Consider the following 17,998-nt stretch of genomic DNA (forward strand, 5'->3'; position numbering starts at 1 on the left):
AAAGAATAAAAAATATGCAGCAAAGAATAAACAAGTAAATAAATAAAAAAAAAAGCAAAAATAAATAATGGGGCAATTTTGAAAATAAATTAACACAGAAATAAAACTAACTTCGTTTTCCTCTGGACTTCTGATGTTAAGATATCTTGAGAGAAAGAATGTTTATGTGCAATTGTTCGATGCCTGTCTAAGTCAGGATGCATTTTTGCAAATGCAGTTTTCCCAATGCATACCGATGACTGCAGTTCAGCAGCTAAATCAACACTTTCTTCAATATCTGCAAAAAATATTGAAATTATAAGAAATTAAGAGAGAAAAAAATCATATAATGCTGAATATAGTAAAACCAAAAAATAAATGAGTAAATACTCTACTTGCTAAAAATACTCTACTCCATAAGTTACTTAAATACTCTTATTAGCTAATAACTGAAAATGTAAATGAAATGAAAAAGGAAAATATATAAATAGTTATAATCAATATACTTAAGTTCTTTAAAAGTTTACAAAAACTTGGCTAAAATATTATAAAATCACCAGCTTTGAAAATATTAACTAAACTACTGAAACAAACCAACTTTTAAAATAACAACTAATCATTATGAATGAACTGAGCATATGAATAAAAATCTGCATTATGCATACCAGTTGTTACTTTGAAAGGTCTTTCTACAATTCTCATCTGCCTTTCAGGAATGCAAGCTTCACCATTTTCCCCTCCAATATCATGTGGTAAATAATATAAAGCATATTCTTGCTCTTCTTTAGATCTCGGATAATATAATGGCATCAAAAGTTCATAAATACCAACATCTACATCTTCAACAGCAAAAACAACTAAATCTATTGCATCACCATACTTCTCTAAAAATCTTCTTACAGTTCCTAAATATAAGATAAGATATATAAGAAAGTTTAACAGTTTTAAAAATTAATATGAAATTTTCATTCCTTTCAGAAGCTTATATTTACCTCTGGAAGTAGTTTAATAGCATAATTAGTTTTTCAGAAAATAGTGACACAGAAAATAAATAGTACTCGTATTCAAGACAAACATCCCCATAGCAGATTGAAATTGTACAGAACTATGCACTATTATTTTAAAAAGGTTTCACTGCACATAAGGTTTACCATCATATACGGTAACTACAGTGGTATGCTGATATAATAGGAAAATGAAGAATAGTGTATTTTCAGGCAAATGCTTTGCGATTACATATTTTCCACCAGTTATTTTTACATTTTTCAGAAATATCAATATCAAAATATTTTGTGCATATAAAATACACCGAATTAAATACACCGAATGAGCTACTTAGACAGAAAAATGGTTTGGATTCATTTATTTGATTAAGGCAAAGCATACAAGGGCTATCTGCCTAAAGGAAGGAATGTCTTGTTAAGATCTTTCTAATGGAAACTGGCTTGTATCCATGGAATGGGGACATCTAATGGAAATGTGGAAAACAAAGAAAAAAAAAAAAAAAGAGCAACCATACTGTTCACCTGGAATAAAACACTGGTCAAATTTCCAATGTTCATTGACTTTACTGTTTAGTCACTGACGGGCCTTAATGGAGATGAAAAAAGTGCTACCCAAGAAGAAAGAATGGATATGGTTTATTTCTAAAGCCTTAATTCCAAACCTTCAATCTACCAGATATTCAATGACAAACTTTTCAAAAATGAAATTTAAAAAGTCCCTCCCAATTACAGCCATGGAACCATTACACCTGAACATGTATATGGATTATGAGCACATGGAAATTAATTTCTTGAATAAAAGGAAACAGTTTTAAGAGATGGTTTCCAAAACCAAAAGTTGTGATTTAACCAAGTATGAAGATGCACAGATATCGATTAATTCTTGGCACCAAGCACATGAAAAGTAAAGCATAAAAAAAAAAAAAAAAAAAAAAAAAAAAATACAAATTAATATTTTTAGAGCTTTGAGAAATAGACTCAGTTATCTTATTTCATGGTTTTGATTTGATTCTTTTATTAATTCATTTTTAGTAGTACTCATATCCAGGAAAAATGTTGACCATTCACATGTGGATTACTGAGGAAAAAAATTAAATAGTTCAGAACATATGGGTTAGTTTTAAAATATGTCTTATTATACAAACCAATCTCATTTACAATGTCACATAAAACAAATCTGGAATACTTAACAGGAACTTTTCAAAGCATTCATATTTAATACAGACAGCCTTCGACTTTTGCATATTTTTAAAAATACAGTTTCTGAAAGATTTTTGGCCTAGATTGTGAAACTCTTTTGCCTCCATGCAGTTAGTTACTCATATAATGCCTTTGGCAGACTTCTCAGAACTGTTGTGCCTTCACTTAGGTTCAAAGCCGCAGTAGCAGGGGCCAAATTTCAAATACATACCAATGTGTTACACAGGTTTAGTCTTGCATTTTGCCATATTTTGATGCACTGTGCGTTTTGTCTTTTTCAAAAAAATATTTTGCTTTTATAAATTTATAAACCTGAACAAGAAATGGGGAAACTTCAATGCTTATGCAAACAAAGAGAAATTAAGGACTGGTACATTTGATACGATTGAGACAAAGACGGAAATACATTCTGAAAGCAATGAAGCTTTTGCTTTAATTGGCCATTCATATAATATAAACAGGTCTATGACTTGTTTACTTTTGCAAAACAACATTGCAGTATATTCTCAATGATTGTTTCCTAAAGATATGGCATATTGATGGATGACAGGGAAAGCTCTTTGTCACTGTAGATTGATAACATCAAAACAATATTCCTCGGATTTTTGCAGTTATTCAAGCTTATGCATTCAGATCAGAAGACTAGATTAAAAGAAGATTTTAAACAATGTTTCAACCAAATAATGGCTGGTTCTACAAATTTAAAATGAGATATTTTTAACATAATATTAAATTCAGTGGAGAATCGGCTGATGCAGATAAAGATACTGGAAAAGAATCTATTTCTTCATTGTCCAAAATTATTATAAATGGAGAATATTCTCTTAGTCAATCATTCAGTGTTAACAAAACAAGTTTATTTTTCAAAAAATGCCTAATCAATAGAGAAAGACAGAGCACATTATAGAACTCTTTATCAAGAAAAAAAAGTCGGGGGGGGGGGGTCGTATTCAGCTAACTCTTGATAAGTTTATAAAGAAAATATCTGAAAGCATTGAAACACACCTCATTAACTTAATTATGCATAAAATTATTGATTAATAAATATTTTAAAATACAATTCTTTTCTGCATCACTCTACTTTTGAACATTCAACATTTACACATATATTCAGGAACCAATTGCGTGCAAAACTCAAGGGCCACCTGTATTATTGTGCTAAATCACTACATAGAAAAGCCAATGACCAAATCAGAATACACTTACGTAAAGCTATATGTGCACCATCATGAGGTGGATAGTTTCGTCTCAGCGAATTAATCACACATAGCCCAACAGAACCAAGGTTGTGTTCCCTGAAAATATTTCATTGATATTACTGAAGTACATGTTATCAAAAGTTATTTAACAGCAACTATAAAAAAAATTTCAATTTTAAATATAAATTGATTTTGCATATTCGAAAGTCAGCATTTTGTATTTTTTTAGAGCAATACATCAAAGAAACTGCTATTATGCATGTAAATAAAAACATAACGACGTGGAAGTAGTGAATAAATTAAAAAACTAAAACACTTAGATTCTGTATCCCCAAATGATTACAACAACAAGAAAATATAAATTATGTGCTCTGTGTCAATTTTCATGGCCCCATTACCAAAACAGAGGCAAGACTATCACCAAGTTTAAACTGCTCGCATATAGTTTGTGGCTGCTGCATCTCTACGATTGCTTTTAATACGGCATCAAAAGGCTCACCTTTCCCAGAGGATTTCTGTCACATGATTACCGAAAAATACAACAAGACAATGCTGAGCCATTGCCCTTTGCTTTTTATTTAACCATTTAATAGAACCCCACAATCTTTCCACATTTTTTATATGTGCACATGTTGTTGAATCAAAAAAATTAAATTTGTGATTTACAGTTAAACGGCTGAAACTAGCCTTTACAGGCACATCTGTTTTACAGGTTTCGCCAACAGGCTAAATTAAATATATTGTTGACCCTACATGGTCTACAATCGTCGATATCAGTGTCCTTGCTTCCCAATTTGGAATCTGAAACAAACAAAAAAAGCACTGTCCACTTTCACGTCATAACGAACTGAATTTTTTTACTTTTGGAGCTGTACACAGCAAATTGAGATATTAGTGACAAGTTGGAAAGGAAGTGAAACTTTTTTTCTTTTGTGTTAAAGCACTGAATGCAAATGGCAGCAAATTGGATATATATTGTGATAAGCTGTTTTTAAAATGTTATATTGACTGCAGATATAAACATGCTTATAATTATTTTTATTCTATTTATATGAAAGAAAATATAGGTGTGTTTTTAAGGGGGAGTTGAATTTGCTATATACGCATGGGTAAGTTTAAATGATGAAAGGGACTTTGCAAGTTACTAATGCCAAAAAGCTGTCAAGTTATTTTTATGCTACTAATTAATAAAAATTTGCAAAATTTACATCCAATGCAATATAATTAGAGAGTTAATTACTTCTAAGTATTTTTGATTTGATTGGTGTTAACATTAAAAAATTAAAAAATGAATTAAGTACTTATTAAATATTATAAATAATATTTTCATTATTAGAGAATCTAGCATTGTTTCTAAAACAGTACAGTGCACAAAAAAAGAAAATGAATTTTAATTCCAATGCAATACAAAATAAAGCAGTTTCTACATATTTTCTTTACTAATTCTGTTCCTTTTCTTTTGCTTGGCTTCGGCTATTCATTTTGGTGATAAACTATTGTGTGAGACTGGCAGCAGGTAGTACATGTGAGGTTGCATAATACTTATGGCATTTTAAACTCAAAACATATTTACAACAATTATGAGAAGCTCTTTACCAATATATATAATTCAGCAATATCATAGAACAGTCCTTATGGTGTGAGGATCCTAACGAGAGTCTTTCTAGCTGAGATTTCAAGAGCATTCTGGGGATCTCTAGTTGAGAGTTCACGAGCATTCTGACATGTTGTCCTGATGGAAAAAATCTTCAAACTGAATTAGCCATGCCTTCTTAATTTTTCAGTAGTATTTTACATCCACTGATTCGTTATATCTGGAACGATATCAGAGGAAAACAAGGTCATTGGTTTGTCAGCCCTCTTGAAATCAAGAGGCTTTGATGAAAGACACAATGGAGAAGGCTAAAAATCTACTGTCAACTGGAACGAATTATTGCATCTGCAATATCAGAACCTTGTCATGTGACATGTCGTAAAAGCTTGGAAACAGTGACTTGCGGGGACTGCATACATAATTTTCTCATCTCTGTGTGGTCTGCCGCATACTGCCCCTCCAGTATCATCGTGATGACATGTAAAAAATCAGGGAAATGCACATGTCTGCCTGAATGAATTCGACGAATATATGGTTTGACGTGATGGGCAGATATAAATTTCAAAGTATCAGAATGGTAAGTATCCCTGTCAACATTCAACAGAAATGCTAGTTTCACCCAGTCAATCGAAACCAAAACAATTTTTCTATGAATGGATAATTTGAACACTTTTTCACCATATTTGAGAACTTTGAAAGGGCTGTCGTATGGTGGGTGCAGTGCCTGTCGTACTGTATCACGTTGCACAAACACATGTGAATATGTTTTTTAATCTCTGACAATAAACACTGTTTTTGCTATCCGAGCCCCAAGTGGTTTTGGTTTAAGTTACTGCATGCAACTTTGAAATTGTTTGGCGTATTCAACAGGATCGGTTACAACATTCGATGTGTTGAAAAAAAAAGAAAAAAAAAAAAAAATCACCTGGGAGTTTAATAGTAGTTCCATATACAAGGTTTAGCAGTAGTGCAACTGATGGTTTCTTTGAGAGCTGTTCTCAAGGCAAGTAGCACAGCTGGTAAAACTTCCACCCACTGTTCTGTATCACTGATTTGGTACATTAATGCAAAGGATGGTGAAATTTCTCAATTAAGCCATTGCTTTGAGGATAAACAGTTGTGTGTATTCATTGTACACCTAGGAGTTTAGTTAGAACCTTAAATAAGCAAGACTTGAATTGATGTCCTTGATCAGTTGTAGCTGGCACACAAAGCAGGTGATCCAGTTTGCATAGAACTCCACTACCACTGTAGCTTGAATATTAGCTTCTATCCATCTAGTAAACCAATTGATAGTTGTTAGGCAATATGCGAATCCATTGGAAGGTAGAAGTGGACTGATGAGATCTATATGAATATGTTGAAATCGTGTAGAAGTTTCACTACAGGATTTTGAAGGGGCTGAAATGTGTGTATTTTAGATTTCTGGCATGAAATACACTGTCTTACCCAGTTCATGACATCTTTGTCGATATTTGGCCACACATATTGACTACGAAGTAATTTTGACGTCGTTTGATTGGCTGGATCAGCTAAATTATGTTTGCAATTAAAACACAATTTTCAAAATGCCTTGGGAAAATAAGATCTTGCTATGCTGGTAGATATATTGCAATATAACTCTATTTCTGAATTTGGAAGCTTAACTTCTTTTATTTATAAAGAATTGTTAGTGTTAAGTATTTCTTTTAACTCATCTCTTGATTGTGCTTGAGCAATTTCTTCACAATCAATAGGACCAATAATTTTAATTTCATGAATGTGAGATAATGTGTCGGCGACAATACTATCAGTTCCTCTAATGTACAGAATATCAGTTGTAAATCGAGAAATAAAATTTAGTTGAATTTGAAGTGGGGAGCATAGTTAACATTTTTGTTTGAAACAAATATTAATGGTTTGTAGTCGGTAAATACTGTAAATTTGTGTCCTCTATCATGTATTTAAATTTGTGAATGGATGAGTATATTGCTAATAATTCTCTCTCAAAGGAACTGTACTTTGCCTCAGTGGTTATGAGATTTCTAGAAAAAAAGCTAGGGGTTCGACTCATTGTTTAGTAACCTAATTTAGAGATCCGCCAATAGCATAGTCAGATGCATAGACTTGAAGCATTAGAGATACATTTGGTGAAGGATGTGTTTGTGCTAATAATGCAGCATTTGCTGTTGTTTAACATTTTTAAAAGCTTCACTTGTTTGAACAGACCAAGGAATTTTGCGTTTGTCATTCTTTTTTTAACCTTTTCTATATTTGCTGAGTACTGCTTGATTATGTGCTGCACGTGGCAGGTACCTACAGTAAAAATTTAGTAAGCCTAAACACATCCTTAAGTCTTAAGTTTCCTAGTTTTTTTTTTTTTTTTTTTCCCCCCAAGTTCAGGATTGTGTTGACCAGTTCAGGTAAAGGCTTAGTGCCATACTTAGTTATTAGACAGCCTAAGAATTCTATTTCAGGAGCCTCGAAGACACATTTTCAAGTAATTAAGTCTCAATTCATTTAGTTCATGTAAAACTTTGGAAAGGTGTTGTTTATAAAGTGTTTTGTTTTCTGAAAATATTAGAATGTCATCTAGGTATGTGTAACAAAAATCTAGTCCTCTCAACACTTCATGCATGAAATGCTGGAACATTTGAGAATTTTTTAGAGCAAAATTTAATTAAGGAAACTCAAAAGGACCCAAAAGGTTAATTACTGCTGTTTTAGGTATGTACTTTTTACAGACGGATATATAATGATAAGCTCTTGCAATGTCTAATTTAGCCATGACTGTTTTGCCATGAAGGGATTGAGCAAAATCTTGTATGTGTGGCATAAGATATGAATCAAAAAACTGTAACCGAATTAAGTACTTTATAATCTCAAACTGGTCTATGTCAGTAGGCTTTGTATGTTCTACGTGTAGTGGTAATGACCAGATACTATTAGAGGGTCAACAAATTCCCTGATCTATCATAAATTCAAACTCCTTTTTTGTTTCCTGATAAACTTTGGGTCGCAGCTGTCCTGCTTTAAAGTGGACTGATTGTCCTTTAGTTTCAATATAACGAGCTGTGGCATGTTTGATTCTTTTACTGTAAATAGAAGGATTAGCAAGTTCTGGATATTGTCTAAGAATTTTGTGATATTGAGAATATTCCAAAACAGTCTTAATATCCAACTGAGTGCTGTGCTATAATTTGCCACCACTAGTGAGAGTTGTTAACGTATCAATGATTCTTCTTCTTCTCCCCCTCCCTTTGTTTTGTGAACAGACTAGTAATCCAAAATGGGTGAAAAAATTGTCACCTATTATATGAATTCAAACATTAGCTATTATGAAATCCCATTAAAATTTCACCCGAGATCAAAAGTTAAATTTAGCTGTTTAAATGCCGTATGTTTTTAATTTTAATATTATTTGCAGCAAATAGCTGTATAGTAGTAGCAGTATTTGTTTGGGTTCTGGCACACAACCAGGAAAATATTTACACCAGACACATGTCAGATACTTCTAAATACAAGTTTAAAACCAGAACATGAAATGAGATACATTTATATGAAAGGTACACAACAATCAGATGATTAAAGATGTGAAGATGAGGTATATTAAAACTCACAGTGTTAAAATACAAAGGAATATTCTTAAATATGATTCAGATTAAATAATAAAAACCAGACTCTTGCAGGTAATGAAATAAATTAGTGTTGACCTCTTTTCTGATTATTCGGTCAAGATGCAAGTCACAACTGTTAAAATGCTTCACATGAAGTCTGTTATCAGGGAACTGAGTTAAAAAAGTGACAAACTGTTAAAACAGCATTACAATTGTGACAGATGGGGTTCACTTGCACCTTTTAAAAGAGGATTATGGGTAATAAGACAATGACCAATTCTAATGCGAGTTAAAATTACCTACTCCCTCCGGTTTCCAGAAGCCTCCCAATATTCAACTTTATTCTTGATGCTTTACAACTTATTTACTTGTAGGTTCCAAAGTTGATGCCATTTATTTATGATCTTGTTTTTGATGGCCATGATGATGTTTTTAACTGGAACAAACCTAGCAGAGAAACTCGCAGTAGATTTTGCAGTAATGTCTGCTAGTTCGTTTCCCTTAATACCTGTGTCCAGGCACCTAGTGGTAAAGAATCAGATATCCATAAATAGTTAAATTTGAATGCAATTTTAAAATTTCAGCAGTTATAGAGTTCTGGGTATCAGTAAATGCCTCCAGAGCTTTTAGTGCACTATACGAGTAGGAATTAATAATAAACTTTTTCTTCGTTAACTTTGATATCTACTTCTGCTTTCCTTCTTTATGATTTACCATTACAAAAGAAGATCCAACATGACTGCTTGCTTTTGAACTCTCAGTGTACATGAAAGTGTAGCCACTGTATCTATGTCTACACTCAAGAGAAAGTTGTTTAAAGATGATGTCGCTCGTATTGCTTTTATTCAAATGATGAAAAGCATTAAGCAGCTGGATCTGTGCATTTTCCCAAGGTGCAATGTCAAAATGCTTTACTATCTGGGCCTTCAAGTTAGTTATAAGATGTTCTTCAATCAATGGCCAGACTCTTAGGAGGAAAGAAGGCATGCAAGATGGTAATGCATCAAACAAGTGAAGAAATAAGTCACTGTGCAAAGTGGTGTTGCTGGGATGTCCCAGTTGTGATAGTATATATACCCCTTCGCACCGACTGTCATGTATATGTGCCAGCAACGAACGCACTTACCTACCGGCCCACACGCAGGTGTGCCAGAGGATTGTTCCATTCTCTACCGACTGTCACGTATTTGTGCCAGTACTTTGGAACGTTTTTCAATCTATAATTTCTGCCACAAGATGGCACTGTATGTCCATATGGTTTCAGATACATATATATTAGACCTTCTACTCGAAATGAGAGAAGCATGACTCACATACACGTGTTTCTGATTATATAAACAAACGGGGAAATAAATGTTTCCGAATGGCGTGATTTATGACGTCTCTTTAAATCGCACTTTATTCGCACGTGGTAGTTGTTTATTGTAAGTAGAGAAGTTTTATTTGCTCTAAAGTGTTGGGTATTTCAGTTTGCAGTTCAGTTTTTAGAAAATAATTAGATCTAGTTAGACGTGAATTCTTTGTTTTTACCGTTCAATGTCGAAGCGCTGACAATGTTTAACAGAGCATGAAATAGCAGAAATGATGCAAAATATTTCAGATATTGATTCTGAAATTCTGATATTGATTCAGAAAGATTAACTGAAAGACATTTTCCAAAACTTTGTTCAGAAGAGACTGATAAGAAAATGAGACGACGATGCTTCGTTTGTTCACATTCCCGGAAAAATCCTCCAAAACGGCAAACGAGTTATTACGAGTGCAAGGAATGTAACGTGAGACTGTGTGTAGATCCCTGTTTTCAAATTTTTCATACGAAAAGAGAATTTTAAGTAATATATTTAGTTTTCAGATGTATAATGTTAAAATTCATAAAATGGTGAGTAATTAAAATAAAATGTGTAAAATATGCATTTAAACAAGAAATAAGGTAATTAAAGTATATATATAAAACTATTTATAAAGCATAAGCCGTTTAAATACTCTATAGAGCATTATTAAACAATGCGTTGATACTTCGGAAATTTCATGGATTTAGGCTTAGTAGCAAAAAAGCCCCCGGCCCTGGAGAGACGCTCGAGTAAGACACTGCTGGCCTCAGCGATAAGCGCGCATTTTCGCTACCCGGCTCGCAGGGATTAAAATAACGACTAAGACTACTACTCATGCCTTAACTGGAGAGATGGTTCAAATAAGTCAACATGTAGTCTCTGAAAGACGTCCTAAATGCCGCAGTACATATACAGAGAGCCTGGTGGTGAAGAGGTTCAAGTTTCGACAACGGAGGTAGGCCGTGCCGAGCCCTAAACCACTCAGCCATAGTCCAGTTTTGAGCAATTTAGTGCCCTGTAAACATGGAGTATAGTGCAGTCATCTGCCCCCCCCGGGAGGTGTTCGACAAGTAGTAGCAATGAAATGCATCCCTTTTGGCACTGAAAGGCAGGAAATGTCACTACCTGTGTCAACAAGAAACTTCATGTTTTTATGCTTGTCATGTATGTGTAATTGCTCAAAGTGTTTGCTGCTATTTCAGTATCCATGACTTGTTTCGGAATAGCAGTGGAATTTAGTTTTTCGCCTGAAACGAACATGGAGAAGTACATTTATGAGCATCAGCTTTAAACTTTTGGTGATAATAACAATAACCAGTATTGGCATGATTTGCGTGCCAATTGCGTAGCCTACTTTGTGAATGACTGCAGTTATCGCAGTATGTTGGATTTTTATTGTACTGCTTTTGAGACAATTCTTCGACTTACATAACGAGATTCTGTATTTGTTTGATCATTAAGCTTACTGCTGAATTTAACTCTGAATTTTTTTCATTATTTGATGCTGCACAAATAGCAAGTTTTACGTCATTTGTGATTTCCAAAACCTTACCTGCTATCTGGGATAGACTAATTAAATTTGCATCCAAAATGGATACAATTGATTTCGTACTGGAAGGAAGTCTTTGAATAGACAGATTTTTTTTGGAAATCATCATGTATTTTGTTTGATGCCATCTCTTTCATTTGTTTCAAAAGGATTGGATTGGATTATTTAACTACGGCAAAGCACACGATGGCTATCTGCCTAAAGAGAGGGATGCCTTCGTGGAGGACTTCCTAAGGTGAAACTGGCTCGTATACACGTTACACATGGGGAAAACCACGAAAACGCCAATGCAGCCAGCCCGTTCGCGGGATTCGAACCTCGGACCGAACTACCAGTGAAACTAGGATTTTTTTGTCCCCTAATTGTAATTCTGATAAAAGTTTACGAATTTGCTGTACTTCAGAATCTTGAAACTGTGCAATTAATCTGTTTTTTAAAGTTAAATATTGTCAGTTTCAGGAGGTGTTAAGATTAAATCCGAAACATGTGGTAAAGATGATGTCTAAATTTGCTACAATATGTGTAAATTTCATGTTATTGTTGGTAATTACAGCCAGATCAAATTGGATCTTACACTTAGCCACAATGTAATATTTGATTTCCAAATGGTAGGTATTTTCACAGCTATTCTATGAACCTGATCAGTTACAATTTCATGCGTGTACATCATTTTCCCGGAACAGCATTTCCTGCCTCCCAAAACAAAATGAGGAAAAAGGTCAGTGGTCTCAACCTGATCAGCTGTATTTGACAGAGTTATTTATACGCAATGCAAAATAATAGAGGGAAAATAAACATACCTCCATGTTCTTCTGTTCAGTTCGGTGAAACAGTGGGCACTTGCAGAAAATATTTTTTTGAAGAAGCACAGTTGAATATAAAGCACATGGTAAGCACACACAAATCACTGAATACAAGATGCTGCACACTACATAGCTGTCACACAACACTAATGAAAGTGAGAATTAGATACTTCTGGATTGGAGAAAACCTTTAGCGAAGATGCCTTTACCCAGATTTTCCGGGTAAGACAAGAGCGGTGTGAAGAATCTCGGTGTTACAATCCGCATCAGAACTGTTGTCAGAGAAGATAAATTTAATGTTCACTTGCGATGACAGTAGCTTGGTATTTCTTTTACTATTTGCTGCATTACATCAGTATAACAGGTTCTTCTTAGTATTAAACGTTTTTACAACAATATCTGTAAGAAGTGTTTTGCTGTGCAGTTGAACTTCCAGATGACCCAGCAATTAATGTGAAGATGCAGGTTGGTTGGCATTTAATGAAGCTTTGTCAGACGAACATGTGAAGATGCAGTTAATGAAGCTTTTCTGGACGAACTGCCATATAGCTGTCAGAAGAGTTCATGATAGTTTAGGTTGTTATCGCAGTTGTCAGTCCTTGGTCACCACTGGGGGGAGGGTGACTGGAGGCAGGTAGCGCATCTGACTCCGTATAATGATTAGTACATTTGTGAGGTTGCATACTACTTACTACATTTTAAACTCAAAATATACTTATTACAATTACAAGAAGCTCTTTACAAATATATATATAATTCAGGGCTAGCATAGAACAGTTAGTGAAGTGAATTATAGTCCTTGTGGCGTGAGGATCCCGACAACAAGAGTCTCTCTAGATGAGAGTTCAAGAGCATTCTGACGTGTTGCCCCGAGGGGAAAAAACTTCAGATTGAATTTGCCAAGCCTCCTTAATTTTTCAGTAGTATTTTACATCCTGATTCGTTATATCTGGAATGATATCAGAGCAAAAACAAGTTCATTAGTTCGTCAGCCCTCCTGAAATCAAGATGGACCCAGTGCAGAAAACTAAAATCTCTTGACACTGGTCATGGAGTTGTGCCTCTTGTACTGTTAACTGGAATGAATTATTGCATCTGCAAAGTCAGACCCATATCCTGTGACACGTCGTAAAAGCTTGGAAACGGTGACTTGCAGGGGCATGAATTTCTCATCCTGTGTGATCCACTGCACATATGTATTAAAAATACAATGACAGTGGTAAATGTCTTATAATTTTATGCATGCTTAAGCATTTTAAAGTAGTAGTTTTCAAGATCTTTTCAAACTTTTAACAGCTTCAACAATGCTGCAATCATACATCTGGATTTTATCCACAGTAACTGAAATTAGCTTCATGCAAAATAAAAGATCTGTATTTCACGCGACTGTTGTATTAAGAACTTTTGACTGAATAATCTTTTCTATTACCTCTCAGCTCTTGTTCACATTTTACATGAAAATTTATGTTCTTTTTACAGACTTCAAGGGTCACATCAGATTATTTGATTACAGTAAGCATACAAGGGCAAGGAGAGGGATGCCTTAATGGAGAACTTCATTAACGCAACACATGTATGGAGATTATTGCTTGATTGTGGATACTGGGTAAAATGTCTAACATCATCTTTGACTAAGATATTATCACATTTCTCTACTAATTGCTCGTATACGTAAAAATAGTTACATTTCTAATAATAAATTAACAACAGTCCATTAACTCTCCTCTTCATTCTAAAAATAACAAAGCAATAACTTTTTTAACATAATCTTTACTCGCTGTAATTCTAAGGAGAACTGGCTCATATGCATGTTACATAAAAACCTAACATGTTACCATCCCACTCACCTCAGGTTGAATACAGGTTAAACTGCCACTTTTTAGCAATCTTAAAAGCATTTGAGAGTGTTAAAAGATGGTATATTTAAATCAGTTATTTAAATCTGGCTCAGACAAGCAGGTGATTTCAAATCTATTTTATGACTCAATAACGCTTAATAATGCTAGACATAGTTAAATCTTTGGTCAATATGGTATGTATATAGGCTGAACAACTACGAGATAAAGTTGAAAATTATTTTAATTCTTTTTTCCCCATGTTTGTTGAATTATAGATTACAAAACTGTAAATTTTAGATTTGAATTTGCTTTTAACTTCTTTAATGGCACCCAAATTTTAACTTGAATGTGATATTAATAAAGGCATCAATAATTTTCACTAAACGTACAACACATGTATGGAGATTACTGCTTGATTGTGGATACTGGGTAAAATGTCTAACATCATCTTTGACTAAGATATTATCACATTTCTCTACTAATTGCTCGTATACATAAAAATAGTTACATTTCTAATAATAAATTAACAACAGTCCATTAACTCTCCTCTTCATTCTAAAAATATCAAAGCAATAACTTTTTTAACATAATCTTTACTCGCTGTAATTCTGAAAAATATCCTTCATCTAATCTCTGCTGTGTACTTAACGATGAAACCTTGACCCAGAATATGGATATTAATATGTTATGTGATCCAGAATGTAATCTGGTATAAGAGGTTTTTGCTGCGCAATCTCTCTTTTTTTGTTTCAACTTCTCTTCTTGGTTGCTCATTGGTTTGTCGCTCTCTCTGCTTTGTCTTGCTGCTAATTACACCATTAATCTAAAATGTTACATGCAATATAAAACTGTGGGGTGCATACTGTGCAAATGACGATGTGTGAAGAATAATGTTAGATAAATAGTTTATTGTTCAGCAATAAAAATCATGTTCAAGTTGGCCACATCTATCTGCAAGTCTCTCCTTCGTTATGGATCTTATCTTAAGCTTTGATTTTAACATATTTCCTATTACTAAAAAAAGGGGGAGACTATCTGATTTTAACAGACAAATTAAAAAAAGTTCTGAATAGTCTCCCAGGTTGTAAATCACCTTATTTACTTTTAATTTGCATGTATGCAAAGCTGGTAAGTAGTCCAGGGCAGTAATTCACTAATATCAAAAGTACAGCTCTGCATAAAGCATCATTAGGTAGACTTGCAGGAATAGCTAAATAGCAAAGTTGTTGAATTGCAAACTCAGCATACAATATGCTCAATCGCTTTGATTCTGGGAAACAAAATGAAAATTGGAATAAAAAATTATTTGCAAAGTGAAATATATGGTCAATACGCCCACCTCAGAAATAAAGACTAAATGAGCATGCACTTCTCATGCACATGAATTTTTTGTAAAAATGGTTGTTAATATGGCTGATTTCTGTAGCTTGCTTTTTAGAAAAAATATCGTATTCCCCAAAATTTTGTTCAACGATATTTTAGTTTGTGAAAATTACAAATCATACTGTTAATCATCTGCATTTTTTCGGTAGTTATCTTTCTCTTAAAGACAATAAATTTTATGTTTTCTGAAATTCATGTTTCTACCTACTACTGTACTTAAATATTTTATTTAAGTATATGAAGAACTTGGTAAAATATTACTCGAATTTTTCATACAGCTCTCATTTGAATCTAATAGCATACTAATTTTAAAATTAGCATATGCTTCAGATAGGTTTATAGAAATGAACTTATAATAGTGGTCCAGGAGATCAGGGGTCAATACTTGTGTTCATTTTTTTTATAGTTGCTATAAAAAACATGCCCTAATCAACAATTCTCAGATGAATAGGCTAGCTACATAATTGGTTTTTACCATGTGGATCACAGATTTTTTTTTGTAAGGTTAAAAATAAAAATATGTTCTAAAAATAAAATTCAATGGCACATATCTGGTAGTTAGAACTGCAAATGATAAGCATTTCTTTTATAACAAACCTGAACGAATATCTAGTCAAATGCAGAAATTAAATGAATACCTTGGGCACATTCATGAATTAAATAAAATTGTTGCTTCTCTAATTACACACACACACACACACACACACAAAAAAAAAAAAAAAAAAAAAAAGGAAAAAAAAATTGGATTGATATTGCAAAACACCTCTTGATACTTATTCTGAGGAGGATGGATTTTCTAATCAAAACTGGCTTACAAACCTGAAAATACCCAAATGGCGAGTTTGTAAGTGAAGATTTAAAACCGGGATGATTGGACTGGATTGGGTTATGACAAAATGTAGGACGTTTTAAGAGAGATTATTGCAACATTTTTTTTTTTAGCTTTTATAGATACTAGTTTATCCTGACAATTGAAGAAGTGTTTAGACTTAAATACAAAAGTGAAAATTAATATGATTTTTATAATTAAACAGGAAACATACATTTCATAACATGTTTAATTTTATTTGCTTTGGATTCTGTTTTATTACAGGATGTATAAGTTAAAAAAATATTAAAACACCTCTGAAAAGAAAAGAAGGTATCAACTTTTGATAAATAAAAAACACACTATTATGAAACCTGAGCTTTAGACTGGGTAAAAGTGTACATAAACACTCTTGCAGCAAAAGCAATTACACCCCTCTAGGAGTTTCAAAAACAGGGTAGTCTATATTTTAGGATACCCCTTGGATTATCGCAAAGTTGTTTCATTTATGGTAATCTGAGTATTTTATGATGAATGTTATGGAAACCCTATTATGATGTGATTTGTTGTTATGCCTGATTGTGGTGATTTTGACTGTTAGGAAAATATTTCTCAGGGCTTATTTATGCATTAGATGGTGGTGAGGAGATACATTGTTTATTTTGTACTTTACACCGCAAAATGCCTGCTGGCAGTACAATTAACCTGTAGTTTCTGTACGCTTTGAAATGAATGTGAAAGAAAGCACTGATTGACTAGTATGATTTGAAAGATAGAAGACTTAAAAGGTTTCTTCACCTCTCAGTAAATTACACAGTGAGATTTAAGGATTTGGAAACCGCAGCTCATAACACTATCAAAGGTATGTGGGATGTAATAAAAGGGGATTTTTCAAAAGAAATGCCACCGACAGGCCAGCCATATGGAGCATATTTTTTATTTTTAATTTTGTGAATTTATGTGGCAATGACAGTATGGTATTAGATAAATGTCACGATGGCAGTATGGTATTAGATAAATGTCACGATGGCAGTATGGTATTAGATAAATGTCATGATGGCAGTATGATATTTATGTGGTGATGACATTTATGTGGCAATGGCAGTTTGGTATTGATTTTAGTTCACATAATTTTAAATAGTTTTTGGATGCTGTCGAGAAATTCTGTATGTGGCACATTGAAGACAGACATTTCTAAATAAGTAAAGTCGATATTTTCTTTTTGTACTGCGCAGATTAGATAGCATGTACATTCATTTTTATGTTATTTCCTCGTTGTATTTTGAAATACAATTTATTAAGATTATAATTTTTTTTTTACATTTAAATTACATTTTATTCTATTATGTTTTGGATGCTATTTTGAGACGGCATTGCACATAAACAAGAATGGTGCCAAAACAAATCACAAATTTGTACCCTAAAATATGTTTTCCCCACAAACAAGGGAAAAAAGTCATGGTCAGTTGAGCCATAGCCATTATAGGATTTTACTGGTAAGGTTATCTACAGTTATTATGAGACTAGTGATCAACACTGCATTAGATTTTTCTTTTTCCTTACATGAATATTTTACTTGAAAGTATTTTGCAAATAGACAATGCTTTTTGAAGTTACTGTTTATCAAAAATTAAAAAATAGTGTATAAAATGATCAACTATTAAAAATCATTTCTTGTTACAAATTTACAAAACATTGCATTGATATTCTATTC

At 33.2% G+C, this 17,998-nt stretch overlaps 1 protein-coding gene across 1 annotated transcript in view; it reads right to left on the minus strand.

Moving 5' to 3' along the window:
* LOC118189433 (protein GDAP2 homolog) overlaps positions 1-17,998 on the minus strand; it is a 58,576-nt gene that overhangs the window by 18,246 nt on the left and 22,332 nt on the right. The window contains exons 5-7 of the mRNA XM_035360031.2: positions 3,390-3,478; positions 645-884; positions 112-277 (exon numbers count right to left, since the gene is read on the minus strand). Coding sequence (XP_035215922.1) covers positions 112-277; positions 645-884; positions 3,390-3,478 — 495 coding nt within the window. The remainder of the gene's footprint in view (positions 1-111; positions 278-644; positions 885-3,389; positions 3,479-17,998) is intronic.

This window comes from Stegodyphus dumicola, chromosome X1 (assembly GCF_044657685.1).
Source record: "Stegodyphus dumicola isolate Sdum_Otavi_A_Nest chromosome X1, ASM4465768v1".
Taxonomy (NCBI): domain Eukaryota; kingdom Metazoa; phylum Arthropoda; class Arachnida; order Araneae; family Eresidae; genus Stegodyphus; species Stegodyphus dumicola.